This window comes from Pezoporus flaviventris, unplaced genomic scaffold (genome assembly GCF_033815535.1).
Source record: "Pezoporus flaviventris isolate CSIRO_AGI_PZ_B2104156 unplaced genomic scaffold, CSIRO_AGI_Pfla_v1 ptg000041l, whole genome shotgun sequence".
Classification (NCBI taxonomy): domain Eukaryota; kingdom Metazoa; phylum Chordata; class Aves; order Psittaciformes; family Psittacidae; genus Pezoporus; species Pezoporus flaviventris.
Genome location: NW_026892589.1, coordinates 7,742,441 through 7,762,376, shown reverse-complemented (window position 1 = coordinate 7,762,376; position 19,936 = coordinate 7,742,441). Strand labels below are relative to the sequence as shown.

Genomic DNA, 19,936 nt, shown 5'->3' with positions numbered 1-19,936 from the left:
TTTCCCCCTCTCCCTCGTCGGATGCCGGCCGGAGCCGCCGGGGTCGCTTCTTTTTCTGGTTTCTTTTTTTGTTATTTTTTATTCTTGCCCCCCCTTTTTTTTTTTGGTGTGTCCGTGGGCTTTTTGCCCCCCCTCCCCTCCCCCCACGCTTGTTTTCGGCCCCGCCGCGGCCCCGCGGGTGATGGACCCGTAGCGCCGTCTGCGCGGCTCCTCCGGGGCTGACCGGGCGGCGGGGACGCGGTCCGCCGGGCGCGAACTTCTAGCCCTGGGTTCGGCCGGCCGGAGGGGAAGAAAAGAACAGGGGGGAAGAAAAGAAGGGGATAAAGAAAGGTGAAGAGACGCGTTGTCTGCACGCCGCGGAGGAGCGAAGGAGCAGCAGCGAGCGGCGGAGGACTGCCGCGGGGGCCGGCGGGATCCCCGGGGCGCCTCCGGGCAAGGCGCCGCGTTGTGCCGCTGCAGGGGGGCCCCGAGCGGCTCCGCTTCTCGCCGCGCCCGCGGGGACCGCCCGGTCTCACCCCGTGGATCGTCCCGCGGGGGCCCGGCTCGCCGGCGGGGCTCGCCATGGTCTGCGCGCTGCGGGGTAAGTACCGGCGGGGCGGGTGGGATCCCCGCGCTGTTTCCTCCATACCCGGAGCCCCGTTGCGCTGCGGGGCAGCGCTTTTCTGCCGGGCTGTGGGAGCCGGGGAGCTGGGCGGGTTCGCAAGCAGACTGGAGAAGGAAATCGCCGCGCTTTCCGCCGGTGCGATCGCTGGGTGCGTGCGGGGCTTTTTTGTCTGTTTCTTTTTCTTGTGCCTTTTTCGGTGCAGCCGACGAGGTGGTTTGATTTTTCCGGCCGCGCCGTTTGCCCAGTACCCCCCTTCCCCTGCTCAGCCCCGGCTGCTTTCGGGGCCAGTTCATGTCCCTTTCTGCCGGGGGGGGGGGGGGGAATGGAAATGGATGTTGGGGTGCGGCGGGGCGAAGCGCGGAGAAGCAGAAACCGGTCGTTACCCATTGCCGGAGGCGAACCGAGAAGCTCTGCGTACGGAATTATGGAGAAGGATTGTTCTGGGGGAAGACTGGGTGTGTTTGAATTAAATAACATAATAAAACAGAGCCGCAGCAGCGGGGAGCTGCCGGGATGCGCTGCGCTCCCAAGCTGCTTTTTTTTTCCACCCCATTTCGCACATTCCTCCAGTGCGACCGCATCCCGCTTACCGCCCCCACTTCCAGGAGGGGATACACACACAAAACTAATAGCGATTGAACCGCTGCCTCCGTTAGGGGACCGAGAGCGGGGCCAGGGTGAGACACCCCCCCCCGTCTCCGGTACCCAGGTGCCCCCAAGCCGTGCGGACCCGGTTTCCCTCCCTCGGTGACCGCCGCCCGTTAGTGCTCCTCTTCGGCAGAACGCGGCGGTTCGGCTCCTTGGGATGCTCTCTGGGCAGGCGGAGCTGTACAGGGGCTGCCGGGCGAGGACAGCGTTAGGTCCGGCATTGCTGGCGATCAAAACCGGTGACAAACTCCCAGATCTGTAGCCAGCGATTTAACCCCTTCGGAGCCGGCCCGAGCCCCGTCTGCGCACAAAGAAATAACAACTCTTAACATGGTTTTCATGCGTTATTTTTTCCGTGTGTCTTTTGGCCTGAGAGCTGCCCCGTCCTCCTTCCAGCCTGGCAGACGGTGCTGGAGGCGCTGCTGCTGTGCCCCTCTGCCCAGCTCCAGAGAAAAATTAATCCAATTAAGAAACTAAACCCTGTGTGTTTAAAGTGACAAATTTGAAAGGGGAAAGGGGGGGTGAAGGCAGATTTCCAGATCACTGGTTAGGTAAAGATGGCTTGGAAGAAGAGCTCAGGAATAAGGCGAAGGCAGAGAGAAGGCAAGAGGGGACCTTTTTAAATGGCAAAAGCTTGTATGTCTCTCTGGAATTTAAACCGGTTTTTAGGCTTGTAAAATCTTCTTGAAGTTGCGCATTTATCTCGGGAGGCTGCTCGCGAGCTAATCTTCTCAAGGCATGTCCTGATTTTTTTGTAACGTTACAGTATCTGAGGTCCTTTTAACCTAATTCTGTAACAAAGATAATTTCTTGTTATGTAAGTTACTGTTCTGAATGATTGCTTTGGGTCTTGGAGAGCGTCCTTAACCGCTCTCTCCTGCGCCGCCGAAACTGGAATTATTTACTTCGTTATCGATTCTTGACAGAAAGCCTCGTTCAACTGGGAATGGCTGCTGAGGTATTACAGGAAAAGTCTCCCCATTCTTCTTTCTAGAGAGTTAAATCTCTGGTCATCCCTGATCAGAGGTTTATGTTTACGTATAAATCCGATTTTCCCCACATACAGACTTACAAGGGCGAGCTGCTTGATTTATACACACAGCATTAACTTCCTACAAGTGGCAGACTTGTAAAGCTCTTCAAGAATTTTCTTCTTTGCTGAACACGGTTCCCTCAAACTGCCCTGTGCTAAAGCCAAAAGGCACTAGCTCGGGCTGCCGGATCCTCTTTTCCAGAGGAGGTTAATGGTATAAAACAAGCAGGCATGTTTTATGTGGCTGGATACTGAGTTTTTGCTGGTACAGAGTGATTTTAAATTGGAAGGTGGGTTATTCTGAGTGAAACCTAAAGCCTTGTTTATTGGAGAGTGGCACTCTGTTCTCATAAATAGCAAAATACATCCTAGTATTACTCTGTCAGGACACGCAGTCATGTTGGACCTTGTGGCCTGGGCTGACTGAATCGAATAGTGGTGTCACAAGTAGCTCTTGCCTTTTTAAGTTAAAGAAGGGATTGGAGTGTGCTTCAAATTCCAGTGATAAACTACAGATATTTAGCAGTAGTTGGTATTTATTTTGCAAGAATGGTGCAATTTAAAGTGCTAACTTTTGGTAAGGGGTGCAGATACCCATGTTTGCTGTTGTTGCTTTTTAAACCAAGAGCTGTTAAGATGTTTAGTGGTGAGATGTTGACAGAAGTGGCAATGAAGAGGGCTGCATTCTTCAGTCAGCCCCTGTGCTGCACTGCTTTGGGGAAGCACAGATGTGTATGTCATTTTCTGCCTTAAATCTTTTATTTCTTCTTTTTTCCTTGGCTCCCAGCATCCTTGTGTCAAGTGACCCATAATAGCTAGGGATTGTGCTGTCTGGATACATTTGAATATGAAGCAGTCTTTTGAAGGCCATTATGGAGGATGTAGGCAAGTCAAATTATTTGTATCATTGGAATAGGAAATGTAACCTGGTTAATTTTAATGACTTTATGAATTTACAAGATCTGAAGTCAGGCAGGTATAAGAACACCTTGCTCCTCGCTTAATAGCATGTTTGAGCAAAGATTGGCATTCTGCATCAGAAATGGAAATTTTAGGGTTTCTTGCAGCCTTTTATTCTTCTGAATAAGACGGAAATTCTGCACTAGGTAAAGAAACATATGGTTTTACCAGAAATTATTTCCTACAGTGGTCAATTACCAGGAGATGTAATGAGAAATATATTCCTTAGGGAGGGGAAGGAGGGATTGCTATTACATAATATCCCCTGGGAGAATTTCTGTATCGCGTAATGAGGTTGATGATGGAGCATTTGGGGAAAATGCCTATGGATAGGAATTTGTTCTTCAGATTTCCATAAGGAAAACATATTACTGAAAAATAGGCTTGTTAAAAGTAGTACTGATATGTTAGTAGGTGGGTGCTTTGCCTTTATACACATTTCTTTTGTTCTCGTAACTACTATGTAAGAGATTAGGTAACCATAAGATTAAAACGTCTGCAAAATGAGAGATGCTCTTGAATAATTCCCTTACTTATTTAACACCAAGGGTAAGCCATTAAGGGCTTATGTTCTGTTCTGGGTTGCATTAATTTATTTCTGTTTCTATATTGAAAATAGCTCCTAAGGACAAGAAAATCTCTAGTCTTAATGGTGTAAACACAAACGACCTTATCCTCATGGTGGTGTGAATAAAATATGTAGAAATGCATATATGTGATACTGTGGATTCACTAAAACTTGGTAGCTGGATACGTGTTTTCAGAGTCCTTGTAATATCCGAAGGATTGCCTAGGAGCTGACTGAAGAAAGCACTTTAAAATTACTTAAATACAGCCTTAACTTCTTTAGTAGCAGTTGCTTTAAACAGGAAAATAATTCATCCCCACACACCTGCCCTTCACCGCGTTTCACACTCAGAGCCCAGCGGTGAGCACGGAGCTGCTCAGGCCCAGAGGTGTTAAAACCAACAGAGGAAAAGGTGAACAGCCTTAACACCTCTGTCACTGCTGGGGAATTTGCCTAATTGGAGCTGCTCGTTTAAAACCCGAATGCTGGTGACTCGGGTAATTCTTGTCCAGCTTTTGTCCCCTGAGTTAGGGATGCGCGGGTTTCTGTGAACATGGCCCTGGGGCAGGTTCCAGCAGCCGAGGTGGTGCAGGGACCCCAGAGGGAGGCTCTGGAGGGGGAGGCAGGTCTGCACCGCTGTCTCTTCATGAGGAAGTTGGAGGTGCAGTGGCTCTTCTTCAAGTCCTGGCCTTGATTTCAGTGTTTCATTGATAATATTTCATAGTATTCCGTGTGCCACCTCGTGGCTGCGGGCGCACATTGCAGCCCGGAGGGGTGCCTGGGACCCGTTTTGGGGTGGTCTTGGTGGTTTTGCTTTGTGTCAGTTATCTGTTCTGGTTCACCTAACAGTGACTCAGTTGGAAATGCAAACCAGAGTGGTGGCCACTCTCTGCTGACTACTGTGTGGCTTTCAAAGTATGTGGTAGGGCTTGGCTTTCCAAAAAGGTGGAAAATGGTGCTAGGTTTAAGCACTGAGGGTAGAATCAGTGATGTTTCTGCACCCTGTAGAAATTGTTGCCATCAAGGGAACTGAAAACTGTGACTGATACTGGTGGAAGGGCTTGACTGTAGATGGTGACACCGGGGTGGTCATCTTCCCTGCTGCCCCAGCCCCTTACCCTGCCAGAGCTTTACAAACAGTGATCCTGCATTAACCACCTCACAGGCGGGATTTAGCACGAGAGCATCTCTCAAGGTAGCTAATGCCATTTCAAACTGTAAGAATGGCAACCTGTGATTGCTGGTTCTTCTAAACTTAAACTAGGATGGTGCTGTTGACATGGATGTAGAAAAATAGGCTCTCCAGAACATCCATCTGTACCTTATATGGCTGCATTGAAGGGGTGAATGATTAAAAAAAGTGTATTCTTTAATACTGTAAAAATAAACCTTGCTTTCTGGTGGGTGGTAGGAGAAGTGTTAGAGTTTACATGAAGGCAGCTTTTCAAGGTGGCTGTTTGTGCTGTTACCAAAGATATTTCTAGCTTGCTTACAAAATGAGATTTTTTAGAAATACTTTTAATTTTGAAAGCATTCAGCCTGGCTTCTTGTGGAAAAAATGTTGCCGTGGAAGATAGCTACAGGCTTTTTAATACTGAGTCAAAGCAAGCTGGGTACGTTGTTTGCAATAATGTTGTTGTCGGGGTAGAAAACTTCTGTACGTGATGCAGTAACTGCTGTACCAAAGAGGAATCAGGGACATAAAGGGTATAAATTTGGGGATTTTTTTCTCCATGGATTACTCAACAGTAGAAAGCCTTTTGGCCGTTAAGATACCTGCAAGTAGATCCTTACTCCAGAACTGTAGGTTATAAAGTTATAGTCTGCCTTCAAAATGGTTGGAAATCTGTCATAAATATCTCCTTACCACATACCTCCTATCTCCCTGGATGATTGGCTCTCTAGCAAAGCCTTCCGTAGAGGGTGTACTGTAATCCTTTTACGTTACTACTTCAGTGCAGATTACACAGCAAGAAATAATTAGGAGATTAATTTTCACCTGTCACTGCCAATAATAGATAACCTTGCTACAGTGACAGGGCGAGGAATTTGGGGAACGGAGAAGCTGTTAACCCTGTAGTGATTGCTGCAGGGACCAGCCAGAAAATGGTTGCCAGAGCATGACCTCCCTGCTCGCTGTCAGCGAGGGGAGAGACGTGTTCATCCTCCCCCTTCCCCGTCTCCCGTGGATGCTGTGTCTCTTCCCGCAGCCTGTGGTGTGGAATCCGCTGTGTGCCGCAGTGGTGCCACACGCGCCTCGTGCTAATCAGCCCCGAGCAGGCGTCAGAGACCTTTGTAGCCTCGTCTTTTAATTCAGATGCAGTTCTATTGCTTTTCATGCTTTCCATTCCCAACCTGACTGGTGTTCCTAGTCTGCAAGGGAAGGGAGCAAACTAATGAAGATGGCTTCATTAGGCAGAGTGTGGTTTAGCCCTTGCTTCTCTCCAGCAAATGCAGCTGAAAAAACATCCCACAAGTAACTGTGCTTTCGGTCTTCAGAGAGGGCAAAGCTGAGGTGCTTCTGCTCCCTTTCAAAACTAATTATTAGCTTGCATCAGGTGAACCTAAAACCATAGCTTGTGCCCTAAGACAGGGAAGAAAGCCCCCACCCTTCCTTGTAATTCTTGCTTTTGTGCCTAAATTGAAATCTACAATCTGTTGAAAACGTAATAGGAAACCAGCCTACAGAAAATGCCATTATTCATATCATCGTGAGCTCATTTATTTTATCTGCAATAGTAATGATAAGACAGACTGCTTGGCAATGCTGATAAGCTGAGAAATATCTTAGAGCTATTTGTAAAAGTTAAAGCAGATCTTGGTACTAAGAGATAGGGAAACTGATGAGCCTTTGGGCAATCTGCAGAGCTGAAAGCTAATAAAGATTTTAATAGGAAGGACTCATTAGGATTAGGGAGAAGATCTGTTATCTGGGATTTACACAACACAAACACTGGGGCAACTTTAATTTTTGCTGCTTTGTTCACTAAATAGTATTGCTGAATGTGAAGGCTTTTAACTCTGATCTGGATCTCTTTGTACTTTCAAGGAGCCATCACCGCTATTGGTTGAGGAAGGATGGAAGGGCAGTTTGTGTGGGAATGCATTTGCCACACGTGAGAAGTGCCAGACCCAGTCATGTTCAGGGGCCCATCACTTTCTGGAGGTGCAGAAATACAACTGTTTGCAGGTGCCTGGGAGGGAGGGTTCTCAGTAGCATCATTTTTCCTGTTGTGAATGGCATCCCTAATCTTTTGGGCCTGAAGAGCATCTTTAGAAAGAAATTAACATATTGCTCTTGTGCCGATTCTCTTGATGGTGAGACTGAAATACTATTCCTGGACAGCTTGTCCGCCCATCCAGCCTCATGGCGTGCTGCTAACTCCCAGTTCCACAGTGGTGGCTTTTTTGTTAGCTGTGATACCCACACAGACAAGACTGTTTTGGCAGAGGACCTGTCTGCAGTGCCACTGGAGCTGGTGTGGTAGGAGTATGTGCCATGGGTGAGCTGATTAACTGGCTTGGTAGTTAAACAACAGGACTGAGTTAGCACTGTGTGCTTTCTTGTGCCTGTGATGTACAGGACATTCACTTTTTGAGGACCTTCAGTGTATGCCAACACCTATCTCATTGGCTCAGTGGCTTTATTCCTCATGTTCAACAAAGTATGTAAGGTGCATGTAAGCTGCTGAAAAAAGGCACTAGCTTATCCAGGGCTTACAGATGTATTTAATATTTTTCGCAAGGACCATCCAAACTTTTTTTTGTGGTTGAACTGAATTGGGAAGCAGGAGAAGCCATGCTGGAACATTTTTTTTTGTTTGCTTTCGAGGACCGAGCGTGTTGTAACCTGATTCTTCTAACCTGCAGTTTAAACCACTTTTACACACAGCCAGTGAGATCTAGTTGAACCTTTAATGCAGATGAAGGGGTTTGGTAGGTGATGTCCATGCTGGCTGTGAAAACCACATGCGTGACTACGTGTGTGTTTGGGAGCTGTCTGCTTTCTTCCTTGTGTGGAGCACCGACGAGTACAGGAGTCTCAGCTTCTTCCTGTTCTCATGGCACAGACCAACTCCTCTCCTGCTGGATCAAATAACCCTAGTTGTAACTACAGGAAGCATTGCTTCCATAGAAGAGTAGTGTTTGGAAACCATGTTCTTCTATTTTCAGTTACCTTTAATACGATGTAGCAGCCGAAAACCAAAAGGGAGCTCAGCACCATGAGCCACGGGGAAGTTTATTCCAGACAATGGTTTGGGTTCTGCTGGTTTAAACGCTTGGTTTCCTAGAGCCTACAGTAGACAGGGTAATGATAGATTTAACTCCAAGTATTTCATCTTCCATGTGCTTAAGGTACTTGCTTTGTGGAGACAGATGGGCAGGCTGGCTGCACTCACTGCCCGGGACGTAAAACACATTCCTCCAAGCAGGCTGGTGTCAGTTCATTGCAGCGTGTTGGTAACAACTCACAGTTTATGTCAGCAAACCAGCGTGGCCTCCTAAAGAACTAGCACTGTTTGCACGTAACATGTTGCTCCAGCAAGGCTGCCGTTTGAGAAGTTTCTAATACTTATGTTTGATATGAATGAAACTTTTTGTTTTGTCTGTAGACCGCAACGGAACTGGAGCTGACTCGTATCAGGAGTGCCTTGATAACAAGCAAGGTATGAGATCAAGTCTCTCCAACATGGGCACTTGGGACTGATTTAGCTTTATTTCTTGCAGCTGAATTGGTTGCTGTCTCTGTGTCTCTCGCTTTGTCTCCCCTTTTTACTTTCTTTTTTTTCCCCTCCACTGTCTCCAAGCCAATTCACTGTTAACAGCTCCATGTCAGCTAACCTGTTAGCTCAGGGTCTCATTACACATTTGTGCTAAGGCTTCTCATTTTTAGCAACCCAAACCCTCTGTTATTAAGGGAGGAAGTGGGAAGGTTGTAAAACAAAAGTAGCACGTGCTCTTGCTTGCAGCTATCTTCTTTCTTGAGCTTTAGTTGCACAGCCAAGCAGAAAAACATATTAAAGTAAAAGTTGAGTTCAGGGAAGGCACGTGCTAGGCTGGGTTACCTTAATGCCAGACATGCTGTGAGGATTTGTGTGCTGTGCTGACATGCTGGCCCAGACTTGTCCAGTCTGCTGTTTTCTGTGGCAAAGTTGATAAGAGCTGGAAAAGTCCCTTGTGACTTACAGGGGAGTGATGATGGTGAAGGAGGGACCTGTTATCCTTTCACTGTAAACATGGAAAGAAGAAGAGTCAGTAGAAATGAAAATTGTAGAAGTATCTCTGAAACAGGACCCAAAGGCAAGGTTATTGATTTTGTACTTAGAGAAAGGGTTGGTGTATTATGTTCTCTTCAGATGTCCTCTCTCAGAACTGCAATCAGAAGTGCTACTCCATTGCTGTAGCTGTGAAGTGAGTGTTGAACCTTCTGGTAATCAGGGAGAACAAGCACCCTTCAGTTCAGAATTTCATTCACTATAAGCTACAGCAGAGAGAGAAGAGGAAATACTTATCCTGACCAGGTTATAGGCATCAGTTACATGTCAGTTTTTACCCTGCTGTTGACCCAGATCTGTAACAGTAGCTAGAAGGATCATTTGCTGAAATTTTGACTCTTCTTGCACAATTTAGTGAAGTACTACCAAGAAACACAAAAAAAACGTGTCCCAGTTTGGTGCTTGGTTGGGTTTAATTTTCCACTGGTGTCTTCGCTTTCAGTATCCATCAATCAGTGTTATATGTGCTTCAAGTCAAAGCTGCCGCGAAGTGCATCCCCCTGCTGTCGTTGGGGTTTGGGGAGGGTTGCTTGGGAGGAGGGTGGTTGTTTCTTGTGTTTGGTTTTGTTTTCCTCCTCTCAAAAAACCCCCAAAGGTTCATTGTCTCTCTGGTGACCTTTCTGCTCATCTTTTTTCACGATTTCCCTCTGCTGATTGTGGTAAATACCTAATCATTGCTAAGCTTTTATTTCAGAAGTTACAACTGGAAGACTAATGTGGAAGAACTGTAATCAATAATGGCTTTTATTATTAGATTAAGTTTAAAAGTCTTCTAGACCGATGTAATTCAAGATGCTCCTTTGATAGGTAGTTTGTTCTTGGGGAGAACGTTTTTTTTCCAGTAAGGTTTTTCGGGGGGGGGGTTGCATTTGACATTTTGTAGAAAGCAACTGAGTTTCAGGTTTAAAAACACTGAGTATTCTCACTTTCTGAAACCAGTTGAGTCCCTTGGATGCACCAGTTACCCTGGTTTATCTGGCAGGTGGTATTAAAGGGCATTATATCCATCACTTTCATTTATTTGTCTGTCAGTACCCCAGGCATATCCTATAGAGTGTTTTGTTGATGGGTTTCTTCTACTTCATTGTTAACATGTGAACAAGCTGTATCACTGTAAGTGCTTTCAATCCAGTCTGAATTGGATCTGGTTTGGGTAATTTACCATGTCCATGCTATGTGTTAAAGCAACAACCTTTAAGAACACAGAGGTTTAAAGGTGAAAGTATACACAGAAACTTGTAGTCAGTCTCTTACTGTCCAATCCACCTTACATTTTGTGAGTGTGCAGCAGAGCTGAATCCACCATTTGCAACAATTTACGGAATATAAAACACACAGCTGTTGGTGGACCCATTTCTCTAGTTTCTTTCGGTTATGTTCAAAACAAAACACCACCAATGGCTGGAAGTAGCAGTGGCTCCTTAAAAGTATTAAATCTTCAAGCTATGTGAAATGCAATTGCCATGGCTTCTTTTTATAACAGCATGCTTGTCTCCTAGAAATTATGCTATAATGAGGTATGGTTTATATATTTTACCCCTTTCCTCATTAAAGTGCTATCTCTCAGAAGAAGCGCTTTGTGTCTTGAAATACTGTGTGGTTAAAATGAAGGCAGGTTTATAAGGATTTAATGTACTTAGGAGCCAAGGTTTTGTAGCTTTATGGCAAAGATGTTTTAACAAAGGGCTTTATGGTAAGGGTGTGCTGTATTTTAGGCAGGCAGTTGCTTAAGGGAGAATTTTCAGTGTGAACACGTCACGGCAGCAAGGAGAAATTCAGAGGGAAGCAGGCCTCTGAGATCCAGTCACCGTCTTGGCTGATGTTAAGCCTTAATTCTTTGCAATTTCAAGCCCTGGATCTTTTTTTACCTTTTGGCTCAAGGAAGACAAAGTCTTGTGCCATGTCATGCAACAACATGAGCAGGTCATGTAGGTTTCTCACTATAATAGTGCTCAGAGGCAGGGTGCAGGAGAGCATGCGCAGGACAGATGGCATCTGAATCCTTGAAGATTCACATCTTCTCAGGCTAGAGCTTGATTTTTCAACCTTTTATCTTGAATACTCATTATTAAATTCATACCTTAAAAACAGACTTTCTGAGGGTTGGGATTTGGAAGTGAAGAAGGCAGCAGTTCTGAGCAGTTGGCCATCCACTGCAGCAGAAGACGTGTCCTGGATCTGCCTGTTTCTCTGGGATACAGTTAATACCCCATGGCTTCCTGAGAGCCAGGGGGTTCTGCCATGGAAAACAGGTATAAAATTACAACCAGACACAGTTGTTGCTGGAGCTTCTCAATAGGAACTCACTGTTAAAAATAAAACAATTCTGTTTTAAAGGTTAGGCAATGAAAAGCACTCAGCTAGGGCCTTGGTGGCAGCCAGGAGACACAACCTCGCATCCTTGAAATAGTGTGTAGAGAGGTGGTCTTGGAAACCGATTCCAAGTGTTTCATGTTATCATTTGCAGCACCTTCTCTCATCCGTAGAAAATTGTGGTTTATTTCAGCGGTCTTCTGCATCCCCATACATGTAATGGGTATTTTGCCCTACTGGCTGCTAGCTTTCCAAGCAGGTTCCTTCTGGAAGAACCCAACACCTTTCCCTTTTCCATCTTTCTCTTTTTTTGCTGAATATCATGGTTCTGTGTTACTTTTCCACAGATGAATTAGTTTCTGTTTTCCCAGGAGGAACATGGTTTCGTCTTTCTGATGACACTATTGACTTCCTAGGACCCTATATTTCTTCCCTGGTGTTTTATACCATGTCCTAAATTCAGTACTGCTTATTGATTTTGTTAGCTCACCTCTAGAGGGAGGATAGATGTGATTTGGAGCAGTGTTTGGGAGCAAGGACGGAGAGTCGTTAATCTTGACAGTGATCAAAATCTGGCTGCAGTCGAGATGATAGCAGTTCTTCTGTCATGAGTTTATGGAGGACCCTGGGTTTGTGCTGAGTGGATCTTGGGCAGGTTGCTGAGTAATTGTTCCAGTCTGTAGGGCTTCATTTTGAAATAGTGGCCATAAACTGAAGACTCTTCATCCTGTTACCAGTCCCCTGGGCCATGCAGTCCCAGTGTGTGTCATCTTCTATTAGTCTTGATGCAACCAGTGACCTTGTTTGTGTGAGCACATTAAGCACAACATTAATACCTAATTTGACTACTTTCAATTCAGACAGGCTGTAATCAATCATCTGAACTCTCTTGACAGCGAATATGGCTGGGCAGGATAAGGAGAACAGATGAAACGCATGCTTGGGCCTAAACTGTAGGCAATTAGAAATCTGCTTGTGAGCCTGTGTAGCTGCTGTAACTGTAGCAGTTGGTGGAAATGGTTCTTCACTGGAAGGCAAAAGCAAGAAAACTGTGGTCTTTGTAGTGGTCTGTTCAGCCTTCTTCCTGCCTGTAAATACCAGCATGGTAAATGAAACTGCCAAGATACAGAGGCACCTTTTAGAAGGTGTTACTGGGAGAAGTTCTGACATATTCCAGTTTTTGGATCTCTTCTGAACCCCAGCAGGTTTAGTTTCAGGATGGCAAAGATGAATTATGAGGCAGATAAATAAAAGTGGCAGAGTGGCATGGCTGGATTGAAAAGTGCGGTCAAAACAGCTCTGTCGCTGAGGACATTATTTCCATTAAATGTTTTGAGATTTATTATTGATTTCAGTGAAATTACCCTTGAAAACAGATTTCCTCCAAACCTTTACTTTTAGATATTTGTTTTGGAACTCCATTAGGAGGCAAAAAAAATAAAACTTCTGTTTCAAACAGTTTTTGTGTTTTGAAATTGGCTTTTTTCACTGTATGAACAGTTTAAAAGATATTATTTATTATTTGTATTCCAGTCATGCCTATGCACTCTAGTTACGGCCTAAACGTCATTCTGCTAACCACAATGCAGACAGGGGGAGGGGGATCAGTTTCTGCCTGAAAAAGCTTTGGGTTTGTATTTCTTCCTGGGGCTGCATTGATTGAGGGTGCCTGTTTCCAAAAGAAAGAAAAACTAAAAAGAAGCAGCAAAAAAACCAAACCCCAGCCTTCTCATTTTACAATATGTTGGCTGCCTTTTTGTTTAAAGAATTATAAATACATCAGCAGATTTTCCACAAAAACACATATGCTTTCTTCCTGGTGAGCGTGATGACGCACTGCGAATCCTTGCGAGAGGCCTTGAATCTCCTTCGAGTAGAGGATAGTGCTGAGGTTGAAATTGAAATTTTAAAGAAGTGTCTTCGTTGCAGAAGATGCTGGTGGGGCCTCGTTGGCTGAAGAATTGCCATTTTCTGACTAATTTTTTCTTTTGCTAGCCTGGGAACAAAGAAAGAAAGGAGGAGGCAGAATAAAAGCCTGTGTACGTACAGAGGCTGCAGCTCTTAACTGGTAATGGTATCTGGAAAGAGTCCAGGCTGTTGTAAATATGAACTTTTGTCAATATTCCCCAAGCTTCTTTGGACTCTAGGGTGGGCTTTATTAGCTGAAGGTCACACCATTGTGCTGTCTCCCTCTCCTGAGACCTCTGATACCTTCCTGAAAGGACAGCCCATTATCCCTGAGCTTAGAAGCCAGCTTTCTCTTCAGTGGCGCTGAAGCTGATAAGCTTAAGAGGCATATTTCATCCCCCTGCTGCTGCTTTCAGGAGAAAAACAGTGTTTATCATCCCTGATTAATTCCAGTTGAACAAAAAACCAAAATAGGAGGTATGTGTGTGTGCACACGTGCGCGCACGCACAGACACACGGGGTTGACTCTTGGTTTAGGCTGGTGGTTGTGCATAAGGTCAACTCATCACGCTGGTCATGGTGAGCAGCGCCTGGTGCTGCCTCTTTGTTTTTCCTAGGTGGTGTGTCTGAAGATTGATTTAGTAACATGAGAGGATCCTGGGCTGCGATCAGTGTAAAGAGAAAGGGGTAGAAAGGGGGACAGGGTAGCAGCAGCCTGAGCATCGAGGTTGGAATTGATTTGTGGCAATTAAACATTAAGGTCTGCGAGAGCAGAACCACCGGCTGGGAGAGTGGCTTTCCATCACCTGCAGAAGATGAATAGCCCTAGGAGAGAGAAGGGCAGGAATTTCGTACTCAGCTACCTGAAAAGAATCATAAAAACACACTGTATCTCGCCTCTGTATCTTACAGCCCTGTTCATCACAGCTAAATCCCTTTGCTGGGAATTGTATGCAAGAGAGTTGGAATATATAAATGCTAATTGCTTCTACTGCTTTGGTTTCTCCATTTCACTCTTTGGATCTGGCTTGAAATTTGTCAGGAGGTGTCTTGCTGATTTTTTTGTTGCTGCCATTTGAGTAGGAATGTGTTCCATACATGGCTCCCAGTTTCGTAGGGTTGCTTTTTCCCTTGTGCTGAGATTCAGAGTACAGAATGAATAACAATGGATAACACGTGCAGTGAATAGCATATTGTCCCTCTCAGTGCTCCTCTGTCAAATGCCCAGGTAACATGCCCCAGTGGCTGTGGCATCCAGGGCTGAGACCTGTGCTGTGTGTTCCCTTAGGGCACACCGTGCTGTGCAGGACACATTGCCTACCTGTGCCTGAGGTTTTTTTGTGGAAAATGAGAAGACTGGGACTGTGCATGGTAGTGTTTGTTTAGATAACCATGTAGCTGCAGCCCAAGTAGGGCCTTTTACAAAGGACTCTGTATTGCCTTCAGTTTTGTTGTGTGGTACTTGCCAAGGTTGAGGAGTGAAAGAAGAAGTCTCATGTGGTTGAAAGGAGCCCGTTGGTATTGGAACCAGATGACAGTTTTTACTTTGTAAGACTCTGAATTTTTCAGCCTTTTGCAAAAAAAAAAAGGCTACAGATATTATAGAGCTGAGGTGAGTGAACTGCTTTCTCTCGCTTTGCTTTGTGTTCATACTAAACAAATGGGCCCTGACAGTAGGTGAGGGGCTTCACTGCTCTGCCCCCCACTCTGTGGCAGAGCTGCTGCGTGTGGAGCATGTTTAAAGCAGATTGTAGGTACTCTGGTTAAACTGAACTTCATTTCCTTTGCTAGAACAGACAGAGATGGAACAGTATTAGAAATAATTTCACTAAACTATGTTTACTTCTTACCACTGAAGACAATATTTAAAGATGGATTTTGCTATTACAGCTCCAGTGCTAGTGTAAACAGGGTCTAATGGGAAAGGCTATAAAGTAATAGGGCTATTGGTCATCTTTGGGGAAAAAGGAATTTACATAATGCACTTCAAACTGGAATGGATCTGAAGCTTCGGCTGACCAAACACAACTAACATTTCTGCATTAAAATGTGTACAGTAGCATGAAATGGGAGTGGTGGGCCTCTAATACTGTTTTTTCAAGGTAAGCTGCACAAGCCTGTGTCTACTGGGGGCACTTATATGCCTTTGTGGATTGGGTTAAATTAGTCATTCTTCACGTAAAATAGAATGCAGTTAAGTTTTAGGTGAGAACCTCCTTAAATATACCACAGACTCCTTTTTCAGGGCAAAGTAGATTTAAGGGTTCTGAATCGTTTATGGCTCTTTCTCCAGATTGGTTAACACAGTGGAAGGATCCTTAGTAGTCCAGTGGTGCACCATAGACTACAGTAAGATATGGACTTGCTTGGGCCCCAAGTTTTGTGATAAGTGACATGTTAATACGTGCTTGGCAGAGCAAGTTCTTCATTTCCCTTAAAATGGAGGGGGCAGACATGATCTCATTGGACAAGATGTCTTTGGGCTACTGCCCACCGTTAGGTATGTCCTAGACAAGATCGATTTACTTGGTGTGGACAGATTATTTCCTTTTCTCTCCCCAAATCTGGTTTGCAGTAGCTGCTAGCAAGAGCTTTCCACCTTCTGTATCACATGAAGCATTTTAGCTCTTGTTGAAATATGAAGCTCCCTTCCTTTATTAAAATTAAGAAGCACTTTCTCACATGGCAAAGTGATAATAAAGGCTGAAATTGGATCTATAACTTCATGAAAAGAAAGAGAATTTTTTTTTTAAGGCAAATCATGCATGGTAATACCTCCATTGTTCTCTCACTGTGTTCTTTGTATTGCTTAACTCCCTGCGAACAAAGAACCCATAACTGGAATTGTAAAAATAATCCAGGCATTTAAGTCAAAACTCAAAAGGCCCTTGGGAATCTCATGTAAAGGTGTGCCCTTGAAATGGTGGTTTATGAATTGTCTGAACAGGTTTGAACATCCTGGCCCTGAGGAAATCTATGGGAATTTCGCTGCTGACTGCAGTGGGGTCAGGATTTCACACTTGGCGCTTTGTATGTACATTGAGCGGGGCCCGCTTTCAGGCTTTGAGAAAATCTGACTCCCTCCTTGGGAGCAGGTGGGAGATTTTCTAGTTGGTTGCACTTGTGAATTCTAGTTAGGGGGATTGCTTTTGGTCCCCCCCATCTTTGTCACTTACTTAAACAAATAGGCAAACTGGAAACATGCACTAGCTCAAGCTTGAGCAGTAATACTTCCTCAAGAGCTCTTGTTACTGATCTAGACCTGAAGCTGGTTGGGAATGTGGTTTTAAGCTAAGGTTCAACCCTGCTTAAATGAAACCAGTTCAGCAGAGAGATGGGAAATTTTATTCCTACTTGCAGATCATAGAATTACAGAATCATAGAATAGTTAGGGTTGGAAAGGACCTTAAGATCATCAAGTTCCAACCCCACCCAGCTCGTTTGAAGTGTGAAGGTTCAGTCTCTCAGCTTCAGCACAGATCAGGAGGGAGGCTGCATTATGAATTGAAGCTATGAGTACTTCTTCACCAGTTTATTGCAAACTAATGTGTTTTTGAAAGTACAGGTTTATCCAGGGTCAAAGTCACTGGAAAAGAAGGTACTTAAATGGGCAGTGAGGGAATTAGTCCAAAATTTGTGTGCAGATTCAGCTGAACATAGAAGATCATAGAAGACCCCTGTCTGAGCAGGAGGTTGAGCCAGGCAATGTCTCAAAGTCCCTCCACTTAAGTGACTCTGTGGTTCTCTGTTTGATGTCTCATGCCTGCCCAGGGTATTTGAGCAAACCGTTCGATTGTCTGATCATTGTAAACAAGGACATCGTATTCCTCTACCATGTCATGGGCCATGGAGAAGAGAGTCACGAGAGTTGTAGTAAATTCCACTTTGTCCTCAGGTCTTCCATATTCATTGTACACTGGCCAGTGACATCATCTCTTGTTTAAGAACTGCCGCTGTTGATGGAGTAAGCTCTGTATATAATGAAAAACAGAACTCAAGGAAACCATAATCCCCAAAACACATGATTCAGGGCTCCAGGAAAATGGAACACTTAAGTTACCTAATCATGGTTCTCCATCAGGAGAGAAAGTTTAGGAAAAATTACTAGGAAAACCTTTGAAGCTGTCAGCAACGATATCCCACAGGCTGTCAGTCCACAGTAGTTCCACAAAGCTCAACAAACTGATGTCTGTTGAACTTGTTTGCATCTCGTTCTAGTAGAACTTGGATCAAAAACGTGGGCTGTGTGCCCCTCGTGTTACTATCAGTAGTTGTGAGGGGGAGCTGGAAAGCTACATACATCTTGTGTACAACATGGAAGTTAATTTGGACTCCTACACTGCTCAGGGGATCACAGGAATGTTGCAGTGGCTGAAAGCTTGACTGTAACTTTTCCATGTTTAGCTGTAATGGAATGTGCAAAAACATAACAATTCCTTCATGGAGCCTGGAGACACCCAGCCCTGGTGCGGGTAGCAGTACACACTGACCGCTGCTCAGGGGAGGGACGTTTCTCAGAGTAGTGTGCACAAAGTAACAATCACAGCGCAGCAGGGACAATTAGAGAATGTTAGAAGTAAATGGTTCATTTCCAACTTTTTCTGCCCAAACACAGCCAACCCTAAATGAAAAAAGCTGGGTTGTTCCTCACTGTAGCTGTGTCTTGAAGGCTTTCCTTAATGAGCTGTCTCCTTCTGTCCAGTATGGAAAGAAAAACAAAAGAGTTAGAGACCTTCCTTTGTCTCCATGTGATTTTAATCTGATCCATTCATTCCTAATCATCTTGAAGGATTATAAAAGCAGAACCTGTTAGTTCTTACTTCTTTTCTTCCTCTCCCCAACATCATTTGTTCTTTTATCATGTTGCATTTCTTTACCCGTGAATCAGCTGCCTTTTAATTTTTTCCTATATAACAGAAGTCTGGCAGGGAGGGAGGAGGGTGACGGGACTGCTGCTGTCTTTGATTCGTTCGACACACAAGTGTTCCTTGGCCTTTCATACCGAGGAGTGGATGTGGCTCTTGAGCAAATTGGACCTACTTGTTTGCTGGCCTAGGCCATCTTGTTATCCAGCCAGCTGTGTTTTGATCTTGGAGGGCCGTTTGAAGATTAAATTGAGACATCTTTTGTTACTATTAAGTGCAGTAATTAAATCAGCTCAGTGTTATTTAAGTGTGGAAAATGTCGCTTCGCTGGCCCATGGGTGCCTGAAGTTGCCATTAGACAGCTGTGTTGCTTCCAGTGCTAATGATGAAGAGGTGGGAGAAAAGAGCCAAGTGCTCTCCAAATAATTTTCAACTCTTTCTGGGTTGTGCTGCATCCCCTCCCCACCTTTTTGTGTGAGGTTTCTCCCCTGTCTCTCCTCAATTCATGAAGAACAAGGTTTTTGAGAAGGAACTGCAGTTTCTGTGGGTAAAGAGCTGGAAGCTAGTGCCCTGTCCCATGTGGAGGGGTGGTGTACAATGGTGAGTTCCCTGGATCAGCAGCTGCTGCTCCATCCCTGAGTTTGCAGGCTGTTGGCTCTGTGAATGACGAAGGAGGCTGAGCTAGAAGGATGGATGCAGTAAATGAGCAGTTGTCTGCTCCCCCCCTTCCTCTGTAGGGGGGGGAGTCTGCCAGTCAAGTCGATCATGGCAAGTACATTTGTTCCCATGAGGGTCATCGTAATACGATTTGCTGGTGAAGACTGGCCTGACTGTGAAGTGGTGGCACCTGGGAGATGTGAACTCTGGCTTAGGCCAGGGCTGGTATCATTCAGAGGTCACCTAAGGCTTAACAAGCTCAGAGTCAGTTGCCCTTACCCGGTCCCCTTTGCCTTCTGCTTGCCAAGCAGATTGCTTTGAGAGCAGTGACTGGATGTGATGATTGGCAGCAGGGAGCGGAGCAGAGAGATGCTGGAAGGGAAAGCAAGATCCTCAGTGGGAGAAGCAGTTCTTCGGAGGTCGAGTATGTTTTAATGCCAGGTTAAGTTGCGCAGCAGTATTGGTTCATTGCTACTGGCAGCACTGATCACTTGAGCATTGCCTTACTCTTTCCCATCATGCCCTGTAGAAAACCCGTCTTGCCTCCTGTCTGCAGCTGAACATACAACTTGCTGCTTCTCTGGTTTCCACAATGAAATTCGTCACTCTCACTTCTTGATAGGGGAGCAGAGCAGCAGACAGGATCACCCACAGCCTCTTTTGGCTACTGTGCTGCCTGTTGAGGTGAAGCAGTGTGCTCCTCCCCGAGCCCAGGCTCCAGCCTTGCTTCTGAGCCATCTTGTTATTCTGTCCTCCCGGATGCACCCGACTATCCGGCTTCCATCTCCAGTAATTGCCCAGCAACATCTATTTGCATTGCTTTGTACGCTTCTGTGTTTTATAGAGGGGGAAGTGTATGTGCACTTTGCGAGTGTTTTTGAGCTGTGGCAAGGGCAGAAGTATGGCAGATGGGTGGGGATGAGAGAATCAGGAGCATGATGAATCTGTTTTTCTTACCTTGTTTAAAATTGCCTGTTAAAATTCAGCAGCCGCACCTCCGATCAGCCTAATAGTGTCTGCCATGTTGCGAATACACAGTCATTAGTTGGTCCAATTCATGCATGCTGAGGTAGGAGGGTGATGTGAATGCAAAGGAGATGGAGA

The 19,936-nt window shown here is 45.2% G+C and overlaps 1 protein-coding gene across 23 annotated transcripts in view; it reads left to right on the top strand.

The window, feature by feature from the left end:
• The window catches only part of FBRSL1 (fibrosin like 1), a 533,464-nt gene that overhangs the window by 425,720 nt on the left and 87,808 nt on the right, over nt 1-19,936 (top strand). For 17 of the 23 annotated variants that reach the window (XM_061466075.1, XM_061466084.1, XM_061466087.1 and 14 more), the window contains one exon: nt 8,427-8,480. The exons of the other annotated variants lie outside the window; for them this stretch is intronic. In XM_061466075.1, coding sequence (XP_061322059.1) covers nt 8,427-8,480 — 54 coding nt within the window. The remainder of the gene's footprint in view (nt 1-8,426; nt 8,481-19,936) is intronic. 23 annotated transcript variants of the gene reach the window in all.